General features: G+C 35.8%; 1 protein-coding gene across 4 annotated transcripts in view; it reads right to left on the reverse strand.

Moving 5' to 3' along the window:
• The window catches only part of HSPBAP1 (HSPB1 associated protein 1), an 86991-nt gene that overhangs the window by 21202 nt on the left and 47605 nt on the right, over positions 1 to 18184 (reverse strand). For all 4 annotated transcript variants that reach the window (XM_085810861.1, XM_085810859.1, XM_085810860.1 and 1 more), the window contains 2 exons: positions 16828 to 17018; positions 10149 to 10285 (listed from right to left, as the gene is read on the reverse strand). In XM_085810861.1, the coding sequence (XP_085666987.1) occupies positions 10149 to 10285; positions 16828 to 17018 (328 nt within the window). The remainder of the gene's footprint in view (positions 1 to 10148; positions 10286 to 16827; positions 17019 to 18184) is intronic.

Genomic DNA, 18184 nt, shown 5'->3' on the forward strand with positions numbered 1-18184 from the left:
GAACATATTTAGCATCTATTTTTATAATAATAGGCTAGGATTTGTTAAAAAAATTATATAGCAGGAAGAAACTGACAATTTATTATGCATATTAATAATAAATAGCAAGATAAGCAGCTGTAAATAACTCAAAATTCAAATGATAGGCAAATCTTACTTAACAAATGAAAAATATAAATTACCAAAATCATTCACAGAGGAAATTCTAAAAGGCAAGTCAATTAACTTTTTCTGAGCCGCAGTGTTTCTGAAATCACTCAGAATCAACCAGCAACTAACTTGTAAAGCAATATTTATATAATATTTCCAAGTATTCTTGAAGCTTCAGGAATAATTGCATCTAGAGCTCCAAAAACCTGTTTTCCTGAAACTTCCACAAAATTACCTATCTAGCATAAATTTTTTGTTACCAAAGCTAGTCAGGCATGTTTCTTGACATTCTACTTGAACTATTTTCACAAATTAAACATTGCTGGATTCAGAATCAAAAGAGCTACACTTCTGTACAACAAATAAACATTTAGATTAGAAGATAAATACGCCAATGTGACAATCAAAATCGCAATAACAACCTTGTATTTAGCGTACATATATTAAAACAATGAATTTCAAGGGAAGCTAAAGGTCTCTCCTCATCAAAAGAACGAAACTACAAGAAAGGGCAAAAAAGTATTGTAACATTTGTATACAAAACACATTGCCATACATTCAATTACATAGAACTATGCCCTAAAATTATTACCTTAAATGCAGGACTAGTTTGTGTATTAGCTGGTAACACGATCTAAGGTAGATGCCCGACCTCAACTATAGACCTCCATATTGGACGGGAGGTGAGTCTGTCAGGCATAGCATCCACTGAGAGCTTAAGAAAATTCACTACACTGCTGCCCATTCCAACCTTTCAAGTGACAGATTCAAAACTCATGAATGGGTCGATCAACTACCATGAGGTGTGACACTATTGGCCTGAAGATTTGACTGGTTGTCAAAGTGTCCCTACCAGTACCATGTGGGCAGCCTCAGTCTGAAGGATTCACATGGAATACAGTGTTATACACTGAACTGGCTGTTGCACTGCTACAGATACCATGGAATTATATGGAATACAGGTCAAATGGCAAGCCACACCTGCTACTGAGACCATCAGACTAGGGACTAAAGCTGAGCTCAGATGACGGTTATAAAGGGCATTAGTAGTTTAAGCCAAGCTGTGTTGCCAGGCAACCAATCTGTGCTATGTCACAAAATCTGGTTTAGGGCTCTTGGCTTAAAGTTCGAAGTTTTCAACTTTATGCCAACTTGAGATAAGTGTCGGCCAATCAAAGCGAACGTGTGAAACCTGAATGGGGAAATGAAGTGGGAAAGCTGTATACACATCCAACGCATGTGTAAATATAGCTTCTCAAATTGGGTGTGGCCTTAGATTTTGTATCGCAGGTACGAACAGAACTCCTGCACTTTATTCCTTGTGACTATGGCTCTGTGACAATTACGTCACTGTCTGAATGCAGCCTTACAGCCAATCCCCCCTTGGTCCAACTGTATAGAACGATCTTCCCCTTGAGGTTTTGGAACCGACAGGCTTGTAATTTATGTTCCCCCTGAGTGCTACTGTCATGATAAAATACTGTTACGAATTTGGTATTTAAAAAGCTAATGTTAGTTCAATTATAAATTAAATGGTTTTATTTCCCGCGCAGTGCAGCGCGTGATGAATATTAAAAGAAAGCTAAGTCGGAAAATTGAAAATACAAGAGCGCGTGAATTAAACATTTAATAAATATCTCTTTTTGATTTCGAGAAATTACTAGAAAATTCTCGCACGCGATTTTAAAATCTTATGAAAGGAGGAAAACCTCTCAGTTCGAGTTAGTTACTTAGTTTGTTGTTTGTTTAGAAAACTGCTCTTGTTGACTGTAGCGAATTCGCGGATTAGCTTTCTTTAGCTGTTTTGAATTAAGTTCTATTGAATGTTTAAGTAGTTAGAAGATAACTACTGTGATATATTGTGATACTGCACGATTATTTGAGGGCATTTAATCATATTTGTAGTGATAATAATAAATTTTCTTAATTTTTCATCGGACTTGTGCATTTATTTCGTTACGAAACCGTACGCACGCAACAATTTTTGGTGTCAGAAGTGGGATTTGAATGCCAATAACAAGAGCGATGGAAGAGCAATTAAGGCAGTTGATATCAGCCTTTGCCTTGTTTAAAGAAGAAATGAAAGGAGAGATGAAATCTAATCAGGAAAAGATTGAAGCGGGACAGGAAGAAATGAAAGCGGGACAAGAATCCATTAAGGAAGAGATGAAGGCCATTCAAGCTGGTCAATTAATGTTTAAAGACGAAATAAAAGTTGTTAAGGAATCTGTTAATGAAGAGATAAAAGCCGTACAAGTAAAGATTGAAGAAAGTCAATACAAAATGAAAAGAGAAATTGCCTGCATAATAGAAACCAAATTCGATGCAATGGAAGGCAGAATAGATGTGGTTGGAAACAAAGTTGGGCATATTGAAGAAAAGGTTTCTTCCGTAAAAGTTCAAATTGGAGAAAGAGTTTCTTTGGTGAAAGAAGAAATAGAAGAAAGAGTTTCTTCTGTAAAAGAACACATAGAAGAGCGAGTTTCTGCTGTCGAGCAACAAATTGATGATAGGGTTTCAGCCGTTGCGAAAGAAGTCGATACTTTAAAGAAATTCGTAGCAACGGCAGGGAGCAATTCGAATGGTTTTAAATTTTTACCAACGCTTGCTCATCCTTCTCTGAAGCTATCTACATATCTGGCAGGTGTATAAGACACAATTTTCTATTGTGGCGGATGCGAATGGATGGGATTCCCAAGCTAAGGCCTGTCATCTCGCCGCTTCTTTAAGAGCAGATGCAGCGAATATCCTTCAGACTCTTCCCGATAACAAAAGGTTAGATTTCGAAGCTCTGTCCGCCGCCTTGGAGCTGCGCTTTGGGGAGAAGTGTTTAAAAGACTACAGCAGGCTCCAATTAAAATCTCGCCAACAGAAGCCTACCGAAACACTTCAGGAGCTTGCCACGGGTGTTGAAAGGCTGTCCCATCTCGCCTTTTCGGAATGCCCGACAGAAACAAGGGAAATTCTGTTCTTGCAATACTTTATCGACGACATCCGGGATACTGAAATACAGAAAGCTCTACGAACGGCGGATGTAAAAGATTTAAAAAGCGCTCTAGTGTACGCCATGAAATTCGAGGCAGCCCAGCAAGCAACTCGTAGAGACCGCCACCCAATCAGAGCTGCTCATGTCCAGGAGCCAAGGGATCAAGTCACTGTTCGTCTAGACGATATAACCAGACAACTCAATGACTTGAGAAGAAATATCAGTGAAAAGGAACCGACCTTAAAATGTTGGAACTGTGGAGCTGAAGGACACATACGGCTAAACTGCAGAACACCCCAGGGCACGGATGTTAAGACTGCTCTTAGCAAGCAGGAGGGAAATTAATTAGTGGCCATCTCGCGAGGCGGAGGTTGCCAGATAATGAAAAGCCCCAGTTTAAAGCGCTTCAGATTTCTGCAGTGAGAGGCGGCAGTAATGGACTTTTCACAATACGACATATTAATGGAGTTCCCTGCAATATGACGATAGATACAGGAGCCAACATTACCATCATCCGAAAAGATTTGGCTCAACAAATGGGAAACAAACTTATCTGGACGCCGCCCTGCGTAACCCTCCAGACTGTGTTCGGTGAGAAGATCGACATCGATGGAAAAATAAACGTTAACATCAGGTTTGGAAGTGCCACTTACCATCACACGGCATTTGTAGCAGAGATCACTGATTCTTGCATACTCGGATTGGACTTTCTAAGGAAATACAATTTTTCTTAGGACTTTAAAAATAACGAATTGCATTCTACATCTGAGGACATAGCCCTATTCGGAATTAATGATGGAGTGAAATCTATCTACAAAATTATAGCTCAAGATGATATCACAATACCCGCAAGAACCGAGTTTTTACTTCCTGGATCCATAACTGAAAATAAAAATTTCCGCTACGGCTTCATAGAATATCCCGATAACTGTAATATCCCAAAAGGAGTACTGGTAGCTTCAACACTCGTCGACCTATCCAGGTGAGAGAGAGTCTCCAATGTAACTGAGAAGTCGAGAGTTATTAAGAAAGGTGAAGTGGTTGCAACATGTACTCCAGTAACCAGGGTTGAAAGAAAGAGTAACATCCCAGAATCTGTGTCCTCAGAGAGCATTAGATTGGAGTTATTGCAGAATGCACAATTAAACGATGAAGAGAAGAATGCTGCCGATCGCGTCATTAAAGATCTTCAAGTTGTTTTCTCCCGCTCATCTTCTGATGTGGGTCGAACTAGTTTAACACAACACAGAATCGATACCGGCGATCATCCCCCGATCAAGCAAAATCCAAGACGTCTACCGTTTGCTAAACAGGAAGAGGTGCGATCACTGTTAAGAGATATGGAAGAAGGCGATGTCATCCAGCCTTCAGCGAGTCCATGGGCATCTCCCATCGTTGTCGTCAGAAAGAAAGACGGCTTAACAAGATTTTGCATCAACTATCGCCGGTTGAATGAGGTTACGAAGAAAGACAGTTACCCTCTTCCTAGAATTGATGACATTCTAAACACTCTTTCTGGAAGCAAGTGGTTCTCAACACTTGATTTAAAGAGTGGTTATTGGCAGGTAGAAATACACCCTGAAGACTGAGAAAAGACGGCATTTACTACGGGTCAAGGGCTTTGGCAATTCAAGGTGATGCCGTTTGGACTGTGTAATGCGCCGGCAACATTCGAACGCCTTATGGAGACTGTTTCGAAAGGTCTTTCCTACGAAGCCTGTCTGATATACCTGGACGATATCATCATCGTCGGAAAGAGTTTTGAAGAGCATCTAGAAAATCTTAGAAAGGTGCTTCAGAAAGTGAAAGAGGCCAATCTGAAGCTGAGTCCCGCTAAATGCAAATTGTTCCGAAAGGAAGTGACTTACCCAGGACATGTCATCTCTGCAGAAGGTGTGTGCATGGATCCTGAAAAGGTGTCAGCCATTAAATCCTGGAAACGTCCCGAAAATGTCCATCAGTTGAGAAGCTACCTAGGGCTTTGCACCTACTACAGGAGATTCGTGAAGGACTTTTCTTCCATCGCAAGACCCCTTCACAAACTGACAGAGAGCAAGCAAAGATTCTTGTGGACAAAAGAATGCGAGGACGCATTTAACAACTTAAAGGAAGCTTTAACATGTGCTTCAATCTTGACGTATCCTCAGCTCAACAGACCATTTATTCTCGACACGGCGCGAGCAATGAAAGTGTCGGTGCTGTTTTGTCCCAAGAAATAGACGGCCAAGAACGTGTAGTAGCTTACTGGAGCAAGTGCCTGTCTAAACTGGAGAGGAATTACTGTGTCACTAGGAAAGAGTTGCTCGCCATAGTTAAAGCCGTAGAGCATTTCCATCATTATCTATATGGCAGAAAATTCCTCCTCCACACGGACCGTGTCTCATTAACCTTGCTTTTAAATTTCAAGAATCCTGAGGGTCAAATAGCCAGGTGGATACAGAGACTCCAAGAATATGACATCACTAGCCGTCATCATATGGGATCATCACACGGGAACGCCGATGCCCTGTCTAGAAGACCTTGCCCAGAAAGCTGCCGATATTGTTCCAGGGTGGAAGCGAAATACGAGCTGCTGACTCCCGTCGCAAGACAAATTACAGCATCAACATCGGCTGATCGAGACCCGTGGAGTGATGATGAAGTTAGGAAAGACCAGCTGGAAGACCGTGACATTAAACCCATAATTGATTTAATGAAGTCATCAAACAGAAAACCTACCTGGCAGGACATTTCTATCTGTAGTCCTACAACAAAACAATACTGGGCACTCTGGGATTCACTTCACATTTGAAACGGCATCTTATACCGGAAATTCGAATCGGATGATGGGAAGACGTTCCGATGGCAACTGATACTTCCAAGATCCCGGATTCCTGATGTCCTTAAAGAAGTACATAACAGCCCTACAGGAGGTCACTTTGGAGTAATGAACATCTTGCAGAGAGTTCGTGAGCGTTTTACTGGAATAATGCAAAGGATGACGTACAAAAGTGGTGCCGATCATGCGATGCCTGTGCAGGTTGGAAAGGACCGAGGAAACGCAGCCGAGGCAAGCTGCAACATTACAATGTAGGTGTGCCGTTTGAACGTATCGCCTTTGACATCTTGGGACCTCTGCCACGAACTTCTGATGGCAACAAATATATACTCATTCATGTCATTGATTACTTCACAAGGTGGCCTGAAGTGTATCCCATTCCTGATCTAGAGGCTGTCACAATAGCTGAGGTGATGGTACAGCACTGGATTTCCAGGTTTGGAGTGCCTATTCAGTTACATTTCGATCAGGGAAGGAATTTTACGTCAGCAGTAATCAAAGAACTCTGCAAATTACTCGGCATTGACAAAACACAAACGACCCCATTACGTCCTCAGTCGGACGGCATGGTAGAGAGGTTCAATCGAACCATCCTTAATAACCTCTCATTAGTGGTTTCCAGAAACCAGCAGGACTGGGACAAGAAATTATCGCTGTTTTTACCGGCTTACCGCAGTGCTGTTCACGAGACTACCGGCTATTCCCCATCACAGATGCTCTTTGGTCGTGACCTTCGTCTGCCTTGTGATCTATTGTTTGGTCTCCCTCTGGATGCTCCTTCTCTGAGGAATATATTCAAGATCTCCAGGCCCGGTTTGAAGTGATGCACAACTTTGCATGAGAGCGAGTCAACTTGGCGACGGAGAAGATGAAGACCCGATACAACACAAGAGCAACTGACATCAATTCCACGAAGGAGACAAGGTGTGGTTGTGGAATCCGACTCGACGGAAAGGACTTTGTCCGAAATTACAGTCACCTTGGGATGGTCTATACACGGTCCTAAACAGGCTGAATGACGTGGTTCGGATCCGTAAGTCTTCGAACTCTAAACCTAAAGTCGTTCATTATGACAGGTTAGTTCATTACTATGGCCATAGTACGTAATGTAAATAATTGTAAATAGTGTAAGACCACGGTCCTTTTTGTTTCTAAATGTGAATTTAGTATTTGATTTGTATTTGATAGCATTTGATTTGTTTTATTTATTGCATTTGTTGTTCGTGTTGTTTATTATTGTAATGTAATGCTTATTATTGTATTTATACTTTTAGTTGTAAGTTTGGCTTCCTGTCCAGGGATTGTACTGCCCGGGACGTGCTGTCCTTGGGAAGGGGGTAGTGTTACGAATTTGGTAATTAAAAAGCTAATGTTAGTTCAATTATAAATTAAATGGTTTTATTTCCCGCGCAGTGCAGCGCATGATAAATATTAAAAGAAAGCTAAGTCAGAAAACTGAAAATACAAGAGCGTGTGAATTAAACATTTAATAAATATCTCTTTTTGATTTCGAGAAATTACTAGAAAATTCTCGCACACGATTTAAAAATCTTATGAAAGGAGGAAAACCTCTCAGTTCAAGTTAGTTACTTAGTTTGTTGTTTGTTTAGAAAACTGCTCTTGTTGACTGTAGTGAATTCGCAGATTAGCTTTCTTTAGCTGTTTTGAATATATTTGAATATATTATTAATATTCTTTAGCTGTTTTGAAGTTATATTGAATGTTTAAGTAGTTAGAAGATAACTACTGTGATATATTGTGATACTGCACGATTATTTGAGGACATTTAATCATATTTGTTGTGATAATAATAAATTGTCTTCATTTTTCATCGGATTTGTGCATTCACTTTGCAACGAACCCATACGCACGCAACAATACTAAGTCATATAAACACTCCAGGGGATGAACCCTAAATGCAAAAATTAAACAATTATATACACAATATTATAACAATACACAAAAATTTAAAATGCATTTAAATGAATTTAAATATTTGCAGAAATTTACAATAATATTTTTTTTCTAAAATAATATCCAATACATCTCTAATCCAGGAATTCAAGAACTAATATTTATATGTCTGCAAAATATGACAATATGTTTCACAATATTGTTGATGTAACATGTTATAGACATATGGCTATTCTTATTAAAACTGTTAAAAAATGGCATCCAGAGATTATATCAAAATCACAGCATGAAGATTTTTTCACCATTTAATACATCAATTGTGTGATTCATATCATCATTTATACACTTAAATAGCATTCATTTGATTATTTGAAGTTTTATCAGCTGTTATAATGAATACTTATATTTGCTTCATAAATTCTAAAGAAAACATGAAAATTTACAATAAAATTCTATTGTAAAGTGTTCAGCCATGCTAAACACAGAAGCACATGTGAAGTAAACTGAGTTCAAGACAGACTCGACATAAGCATTAGGAGGATTAAGTTGCTTAAGCTGAAAATCACATCCTTTACACACACAATTCATTTTCTTAAAAATAAAATCAATTCCTCACAGGACTTTTTAAACAATCAAAACTTAATTAAAGTCAGTTTTTTACAAGTTTATTGAGGAAAATTTAATACATTATTCATTGCATTGAGAATAAAAATTTTCTAATATTTAAACATACATTTTTCTAGAAAGAATAAAATGCAGTATGCACCTCAAATATAACAACACAAATTTGAAAGTTCATAATGGGGAAAAAAAAAAAAAAAAAAAAAAAAAAAAAACGAGATTTTTACTTTATACAGCCTTAAAATAGAAATATTTTCAAATTAGTCAATGCATGAAGGTCCAGATACTAATGTATCTTTCCAAGATAAAAAAATTAAAAAATTTACAGAAGAAAATAAAATGAAATAAATAAAATTCCTTGAACATAAAACAGCATTATTAAATATATATAGTATGTTTTCTAATCTTCAGGACTTGTTTAGATAAACCCATTACCTATGCAGTGAAACCTCGGTAGCTTGATGCTTTAGGTGATGCTGAAGGAATGTTGAATTAATAAGTTTATGTTGACATGCAGATATAATAGTGAGGCAAAAATAAACACAACATATTAAAAATTATATTATTAACCTACTTTTTATATTAATTATAAAAAATTTGTAATTATCATTACATATAATTTATAATTGTTCTAATTAGTAAAAATGATCATCAATATAATTTAAATATGATATTTTCAGATTTCTCTGTTCTTCACAATTACTGATATTTTTGCTATAGGTACATTAATGATGCACTTGAGCTTTCAACCACTGTAAACGCACACTAATCCATCCCTCCATCAAGCAAACCAAATACTCATTTCCCTGCAATTCTTTTCCTTTTATGATATCTTTGGTTACCAAATTTACTTCCATCAGTTTCTACAATCAAGCTCTCTCCACCCAACATCCCATATTCTTTCAAGCATTAACCCGTGAACACTTGCCTACAAAATCTCTTCCAATCTAACACAGTATTTTTAGCAATACCTAACTTTGTTCGTATAAAATCATTCCTGCACTTACATAACATACACATAACGTGGAAACAGATTACTGACTAACACACAATTCCATGGTGAGTTATTTTTATGTTTGCAAATCATTCTTCATCCAACAATGCTTGCAATTCCACATCTTTGTATTTTTTTGACAGTTATCCATTTTCCTTGTCTGCAACATCGAAGTCACCACTTTTGAAATGCCGAAACATTCATTCACACGTGTCTTGCAACGGAGCATGTTCACCATACGCTTCTCGGTATGATTCAGCAGCAGCTTTCTTTATATGAAAACAAAAAATTAATGCTGTCAGCAAATGCTTTTAGTTCGGTATAAATTTCGACATATTGAACACAACACAATACTATACATACACTTTTTCAATTTAACACTCATGTGCATCTGACACTTATTGATGACACAACAAAAGGGCACAGTGTCAAATCTTTATAGCACAAACTGCATTGGTGCACCCTCTGTTATTTCAAATCCACATTTCATATTTGTACACCTGGTACTGTAATAATACTTGTTACTATCTCTACTACTATTTTCTTTTATCATAAACCTACTTTCTACACAATTCATGCTTTTCACAAATTTTAAAAGAAATCAAAATAATTTAAGTGCAACAAATATCAGATAAATAAACTTAAAGCTAGCATATTTTTTATACCTTCCTAGAATTTGGGCTACCACATTATACCCATATGAATCATAATGGCAAGGTGTATATGCTCCCATACTTCCTAACCAAAACGCACTTTCATTTCCAGGTTCTTCAGGTAATCCAAATGTTCCCCAATTCACAGCCTACCTAGAAATACCACTCTTAAAACATACAAGAAAGTTCACAATAATGCATTTTTACAGAAGATGCATAAACATACAGTACAAAGTTTGAAACCCGTACTTGCTAGCAGTTTCATTTGTATTCGATTTCAGAATTTCTGGATTTTAGACCATCAGTTTACACCTAGGAATATGATACACAGAAATTATTAAATTAAAAATATGAAATAATTGTTTATGAAACAATTAAGTATTTATAATCTAAGTTGATTAAATTATTTCACATAATTTCTTGTCCAGTTATCCAACTCTGCAATTGCAGAGTCAAGAATTCCTACTAAATTGCAATCAAAATTTTTCTTTCTCAGCAACCTATTTGTCACTTTCTTCAATATCGGTAGTGATATTTTCTGCATTTAGAACTACAGATTTTGAGAAGTGTGTTGTTTTAGCATGTTTTTAGTATGAATCCGAACAAGTATGGCTGGAGTAGCGTGCGAAGCGCACTGTTTCCAGCTCATGAAGAGAGCCAGTAGGCACATGACAGTAGTAAGCCTGACTTGGTAGGAGTTGAGAGAATGAGGTGAGGCAGAAGGGGGGCAAGTAAGATGCCACAAGCTTAGAAATTAGGCCAGACAAGAAGATGCGCCGCAGATGGAGCAGTGCAAGGTAAAGCAATCATGTGTTTTTATGATAAGATACTGTGAGAGCATACTACATGACAGAACGAGTTTGTAAGAATACAAACTCTCAAAAGCATACATTTGCAAATATAAAGTTACAGTGACAAAAATACAGTTTGTAAAATCAGATATCATATAGAAGTTTCGATGAAATAATGAGAAAAGTATTCATAAAAGCTATATACAATATATACAACTATATACAGGAATATTCTACTTTATGTAGGAAAGTTCAGATCTCTGGCTAGGTGGGCTGCTAGCGGTCGTAACTCTTTTTCTTCCGGTAGTGGAATGTAGTCAAATACATGTAATTTTGTCATGTGAGGGCATGTAACTGCTTTCTGAAAAAAGCTGGAGTTTAAGTGATGAAGATGCTCTATGACAGTTTCAATTTTCAAATCCTTGTGTAAAGTCTTATTAGATACAAAATAATGCGAACTCATGAAGGTGCGCAGCAACTTGTTCTGTGTAATTTGTAATTTAGATATGTCCCTGTCTCTAATTGATGCCCACGGAGGGGATGCATACGTGAAGATTGGCCGTATAACAGAGATGTATAAGTGCCGTTTTCTTCTTAAGTCCAGTTTAGAGTGCTCGTTAATAAGTGGGTTAAGACTCTGAATGACTCCTAATGTTTTTCCCCTGACATGAGCCAGGTGATCCTTCCAGGAAAATTTATCATTAATAATAACACCAAGGTAATTCGCCTTGCGTACTCTAGGAACTTCTGTGTCAAATAGCTTTTCTGTAATTTCAGTGGCAGAGTTCATCTTTCGGATAATGAGCAGTTTGGATTTATCTGCGTTAGTTGAAATACGCCATTTGGTACACCAAAATTCTATTTGTGGCATGACTTGTTGAAATTTCCTGACAGCTTGATTAGGACCCATAGATTTTACAGCAAGCGCTGTATCATCGACATAACAGCCAAGAAAGTCATTGCAGTTAAAGCCTGTTTTACGGAAGTCAGTCAGAAAGAAAAGATATAAAATCGGACCTAAAATTGACCCTTGCGGGACGCCGGCGTGAATTCTTTTGACTTCAAAAATCTCATTTCCAATAGAAACATGAAAACTTCTGCCTTTCAGGAATGAGTAGATAAGACACGTTAAAAGTTTTGGTGAAGCCAAGGGAACGGAGCTTGAAAATCAGACCCTCATGCCAGATGCGGTCAAAAGCTTTGGCCACGTCTAGCATGAGTAAAGCCACATTTTGTCTGTTATGTAACGCACTGCCGATGTACTCAGAAAGTCTGACCAATTGTTTCATGGTGGAAAGCGTTTTTCAGAAACCAAACTGTTCTTCTGGTAGTTTCTCTAAGTATGGTTGGATTCTATGATAAATGATGCGTTCAAAAATTTTCCCCAAAGCAGACTGATAGGTCTAAATCCTTCTGGCGAGTGGTAACCTTGCCGGCTTTAGGCAAGACAATCATTTTGGCTCTTTTCTAGGCAAGCGGAAAGTATCTGATAGTTAAGCAAGCATTTAAAATACTGGCATATCTTGCAATATAATTTTTCGGTAAATTCTTGATCGCTAGGTTGGTTATTGCATCATAGCCCGGTGCCTTCCTGTTTTTTAGTTTCCTTATGATTTTTTCTTAGCTAGCTTCTACTATACACTATTAGCGATGACTGGTGATTAAAGACATGATCTGACAAATTTTTTCTTGCTTCTATCACACACTGTAGAAGTTAAGCCTGAATTATATTAGTTACTTATGATATTTAAATAAGTTTCCTGAATATGCTCCAGGTTCATCTGAGTCCCGAATAAATAAATCCCTATATATACTTAAGGATCTGGACAAGAATATGCCTATTTTTCATTCAAACAGCACTATATGTAATCTTTTGGCCTATGAATATCATTCACAAAATCTATTTTTTACATATGGAAAGAAATTTCTGTTAAATTTCTTATTGTCAACACACTCAAACTTTCCAATACAGTTGGCTGAAGTCTGTAATGGTGGTCAAGCATAATGTCAACATGAAAGGTTGTCATGATGTTTGGTATTCAGTAACTAATGTTTAAAAAAAGTGTTTTAGACATCACTACATGAGTTACTTCTCAGGTAGCCAGGAACTGATAGCCACATTTGGATGAAAACAAAAAATAATAAGAAACAATTACCAGGCTAGCATAAGGGATATAAGTCATTCAGTAGGTATAAAATCAGCAATGAACTTTGGTAGAATGTTTCTGTTTGAGATGTATACCCAGCGAAAAGGCAGATACAAAGCTAATAAATTATTGATTATATACATTTAAGCTAATAAATGATAAGCTAATAAATGATTGTGTTTCTTCAACATAAAGGTGTTTTTAGTACTGCACAGAAATTAAGAATCGGTATCTTTCACATATTTTATTATGAAAAAAGGTGTTTACTGCACATATATGAAGCATTAAGCAGGTACGAAAGTGAGACTCTTCTTTTGGATCTAATTCTTTTTCTCTTTTTTTTTGGGGGAGGGGGATTATTATAAATTCCAGAGCTTAATCAGTCATGATACAGAAACCAGAAAATTTTGTCAAAATTTTATGGCTTTCCCCTGCAAAGTAAATTAACCAAATAGATATTCATTATTTTACTCTTCATTTCTGCATCATTTTTTGGATTAATTTCTCTATTTCCAGACCTGGCTTGAGATACAGATATGAGTTATTCTTTCTTTCCCCTGCAGTTGACTTCCAACTTAAATTTTTTTGACTTGTTGATATACTGCTAACTTTTTATTTAATTTACATTTTCATATTCAATTTAACATAATGACCGAGCTTCTGATAATCTAGTGTAATATTATAAATCTCTCTAAAGGAATGTAGAACTGAACAAATACAATGGGGCTACATAAGTATAGGGAAGTATTCTGTGGCAATGGACATTATGCTTAATTTAGAGGAATCATACTTGGAGAACAAAATTTTGATGTAGTCAGAGATGCAGGATTTCTGTGTTCTAGAAACATGATATCTCAGAAATAATATTTCTGGTGACTCTGATGGCCATGGCAAGACTCCAAACACTAATCAGTGCTTCACTAACCATTATTTGACATCTATATATTTATGCTAAAAGAGGTCAAATTTTGAGATTGAATGAAAGGCATGAATAAGTATAACTCTTCAAAATAGATGTGCATACAGCATTTGCTTATCAAATCATTTTGTTACAGAGGTCCTACCAATTGCTAGCTAAACAAATCTCATATTATAGAGTCACCACAACTTTTACAGTGTCTTTCTGATAGATGAGATCCATGGCACTGTAAGTTTTCTTCATACACAAATCCTTCCATCTGCTACTAATAGCTAGAAAATAAATGATTAGAACAGGTTACTCATTTCCAATCATCAAGTGCCCAATGTTCAGATTGCTGAATCAAAATGAGTTGCATAATTTTAATGTAATGCATCTGCCAACAGTATTCTAGTTGGGCACTGGTTAAAGCCCATACTATGTAGGAAATGTCTCAAAGACCTCATGCTGACGTTTATCAAGGACCTAACTCAAAACTCATATGTTATTGAAGGTAACATTATATCCTTAGCATGTTAAATTTTTCTAGCGAGTTAATGTCCGTAGTGCTCATTCAGAGCACTTTTACTTCACACTTTTGTCATACATTCAAAGTTTTCTTAAGTCAAATTGCACTCTAAAGTCATATGTAAAAGTTCAATTTTACGTCCGTTTCTGAAACATTATCATCATATCATAAGATCCAACTTTTAAAATGCAATAAAAATTACTCAGATGATCTCAGGATATGAATTTCTGAGATGATGAAGTTAATATATTGAGATGATTTAAGATTCATTTCCAAAGATTCCATTCTTTTTGAAGATCCTGTTCACTTCTGAAGATTCCATTCTTTGGATGTGAACTCCGGAAGTATTTACAGCAATACTGTGGACACCCCAAGAGTTCATATCCGATTAAGCATTTGGGTTTTAAAAAGTGCCCATTCCAGATATGACTTCTGGGGATCTACAGTATTCTTCATCAATGCAGCTTAAGACATATTGATCAGATTAGGAGAAACCTGAAATCTCACATTGAGGAGCATGTTAGAGCATTATGATGGGGTGGGGAGAACTCATGATCCTCTAAATACCTAATAATGCCAGTCAAAAAATTTTACCACACAGTAAGTTTTTTCTTTCACTGATGCTGCCATTTAAAATATCAGTGTCTCTAGTGAGCATTTCAAAAAGATAAGCTTTATGGTACTGGCAAACAAAAGTTGAAGAGTTGAACTTTCATAATATATCTATATTTGTAAAATAAATTCATTACAATGGTTATATGTCTGTTTTCTATTTTTACCATTTACTTTAAATTACCTTGCATACTCTTCACTATTGGGATTTGAAGAACACATTCAAAAATTAAAAAATGCTCTCATTATATAAGTTGAATACATAAGGTGGGGCATATTTTTAACTAATCTTTAGATAATGACAGACAAATGGTGAGAATTTGCAGAAACTTTATTCGATTGTGAAATAATTCTACACATAGGCATTTATTGTTTTGCATAATACAGACAATACAAACATCAGTGATCTTGAAAATAATGTCCTCTAAATTAGTTACCTCCATTGTTACAATCTATGGCAGCACCAGCTACACTTCTGGGGATCTATGATAGAGTACTGACTCCTGTGTCTATGATAGAGTACTGACTCCTAGCTCCTAAGATGTAGGTATGCTACACATGTGTATAAGCATTCTACCAGGGTGGCAGCTCAAACTGGTAAACACAGCACAAAGTTTACAATTGTCAGGATACTGGTGATTGCAGAGTTTAGAAATTTGCAGATTTTAGATCATCAGATAAAATATGACATGTAGATGTGGCAACATTGGAGCTTTGTTTATTGTTTGGGTTAAATAAGGTGCTAACCCCCCAAAAAGAGCTGGCATCACAGCCAGTGTAGTCCAGCGCAGGATATATGTATAAGCTACACAAGCTACAGCTTAGGGCCCCTGCTTTCTTGGGCGCCACCCTAAAAACCCTCTAGGTATCCGAAAATCATATTTGGCACTGACATAGAATATCTAGACTTATAAAAGGCTCCATATTTCAAACAGCTTAAAGCTTTATCAAGTCTAAATCTGACCCTGGTGTAGTCACACTAGGAAGCAAAAATTGAAGAGCTTGCAGCAAGAAGGGCCCAGCTCCACAATTTTAAATTTTTGGAAAATTTTTAAAAAATTTCAAAAATTTATTTTTTAACTTATATTTTAAACATTTGTCTTCATTAAAAGTGCCAGTAAAAATGATTTTTTAGGGCTACTTGAATGACTTTTTAATAAATACAAAGAACAATTATTTTTTTTTAACAAAAAAGACTCGTGAACACAAAATCTACCAAAGTGGAGTTGGGCCCTTCTTGCTGCAAACCCTTCAATTTTGGAATTTAGAGGTGCACACAACAGCAAAAATTAAAAATGGAAAAATTTTGAGAACTGAAGAGAGACACTGGGCAGCAGAATTTACTAGCAGCAAAATTTTTAAAATTTTGAGAGGTACCATACAGCAGACTTTAGAACCTGCAGTGATTCCAGCAGCCAGCAGTTGTTTGCAAGTGACATGAAGGAATCTTAGTCTGGAGCAAAATTGCATTTACAGTAAACCTGCTTCCTTTCATTGAGTATTATATTCTCATTCCTATATTTTATATAAAGGGTGAGAGCAGTGTTTTTATTATTTTATTTTTTATTTATTTATTTTTGGCTAGTGGTCTGGATATTAGATCACTGTGGATATTCGACATCTGGATGTCATACTTTGTACTGTACAATATGCGCAATTCTATATATCATTATACTGATAAGAATTTAAAAGAAAAAGAGAGAAAAGAAATTACCTTTAATATTTCTGAATTATCATCAAATGTAAAATGCATGTAATTATAACTGGAGTAAGCCCAATAATCGTTTTTGCAAAATGAATAAAAGGGATTTGAGTTATCTAAATTATTTGTTTTTGAAGACTGCCAATCTACAAACTCAGATATTGATGCTGTAACATAAATGGCTGAACCTTCCCAGGATATACCTGAAAAGAATTTTAAAAAAGTATAAAATCAAACACATCTAATGTTTAGCAAATGATTATAACATTTTTAAAGCTAAAAGTTAAAGAAGTATGCTTTCATAAGTCATACAAATGAATGTGTTTTGAAGGTATGTATTAATATTAAAACTTTTGATAGCATAATTTTGCTACGTCTAATCTATCACTAAATCAAATTAAGCATATTTAAGAGTTTGTAGAAAAGAAAAACTTAGGAGGTAAAAAGAGGTAAAAATTTTGATAATTTCTTATTGGCAATACTACCCAAAATGTTTAGATGCTGAATGGCTAAAGGTGGCAAAATGTTTTGCCAAATAATTTTTCATATTGAATATCTTCAAAATTATCTTTGGTGATTTTTGACTGATAACCACATTTAGCAATGTTCTGAAGTTTAGAGCAAAAGTTTCAAAAACTTCCTAGAAATCTACAAAGGTTATACAAAAAGCCAGACATTCATTTAAAACTTAAATAGCTCTTTGGTAATCAATGAAATACAAAGCATAAGATGTTAACAGTACACATATCTAATTATAAGTCAAAAACTCATTACTATGAATATAATCTGCTTTTTAAATACATCAAGATATACAAATTATACTCACAAATTAAAAAAACTCACAAATTAAAAAAAACTCACAAATTAAAAAAAACTCACAAATTAAAAAAAAAGGGGGGAGGAATAAATGAATTGCAACTGAAATAAACCCGGGGGGGGCAACCTAGTTTTCATTACACAGTATAAGAACACAATTAAGATAAAATTTAACATGCCTAAACATATTTTATTTAAATGTAATCAGAATTTTCATCTCATTTAATTCCCTCCATACATGCTTTTTTGAAGTTCCTTCATTCTCTTGAAAATTTTCTTCACTTGTTTTATGAAAATTTCCTTGTATGACTATTTTTACATTTCCATACTTTATACTTATTTTTACATTTCGATTAGATCTTCTTATTGCCTGTTTTGTCAATAATTGCTGTTTCACAGGTCCCAGTTTGAGTTTGTGGCTTTTGTTTTTACACAGTTTACATGAGAGGGGAATTTTCTATACTGGCTGAAGAGTGAGATAAAATAGTCAGATAAAATCTTGTATTTAAAATAATTAAAGGCCATCTTTTACATTACTTAACATATACCAAAA

Source organism: Stegodyphus dumicola, chromosome 2 (genome assembly GCF_044657685.1).
Source record: "Stegodyphus dumicola isolate Sdum_Otavi_A_Nest chromosome 2, ASM4465768v1".
NCBI lineage: Eukaryota > Metazoa > Arthropoda > Arachnida > Araneae > Eresidae > Stegodyphus > Stegodyphus dumicola.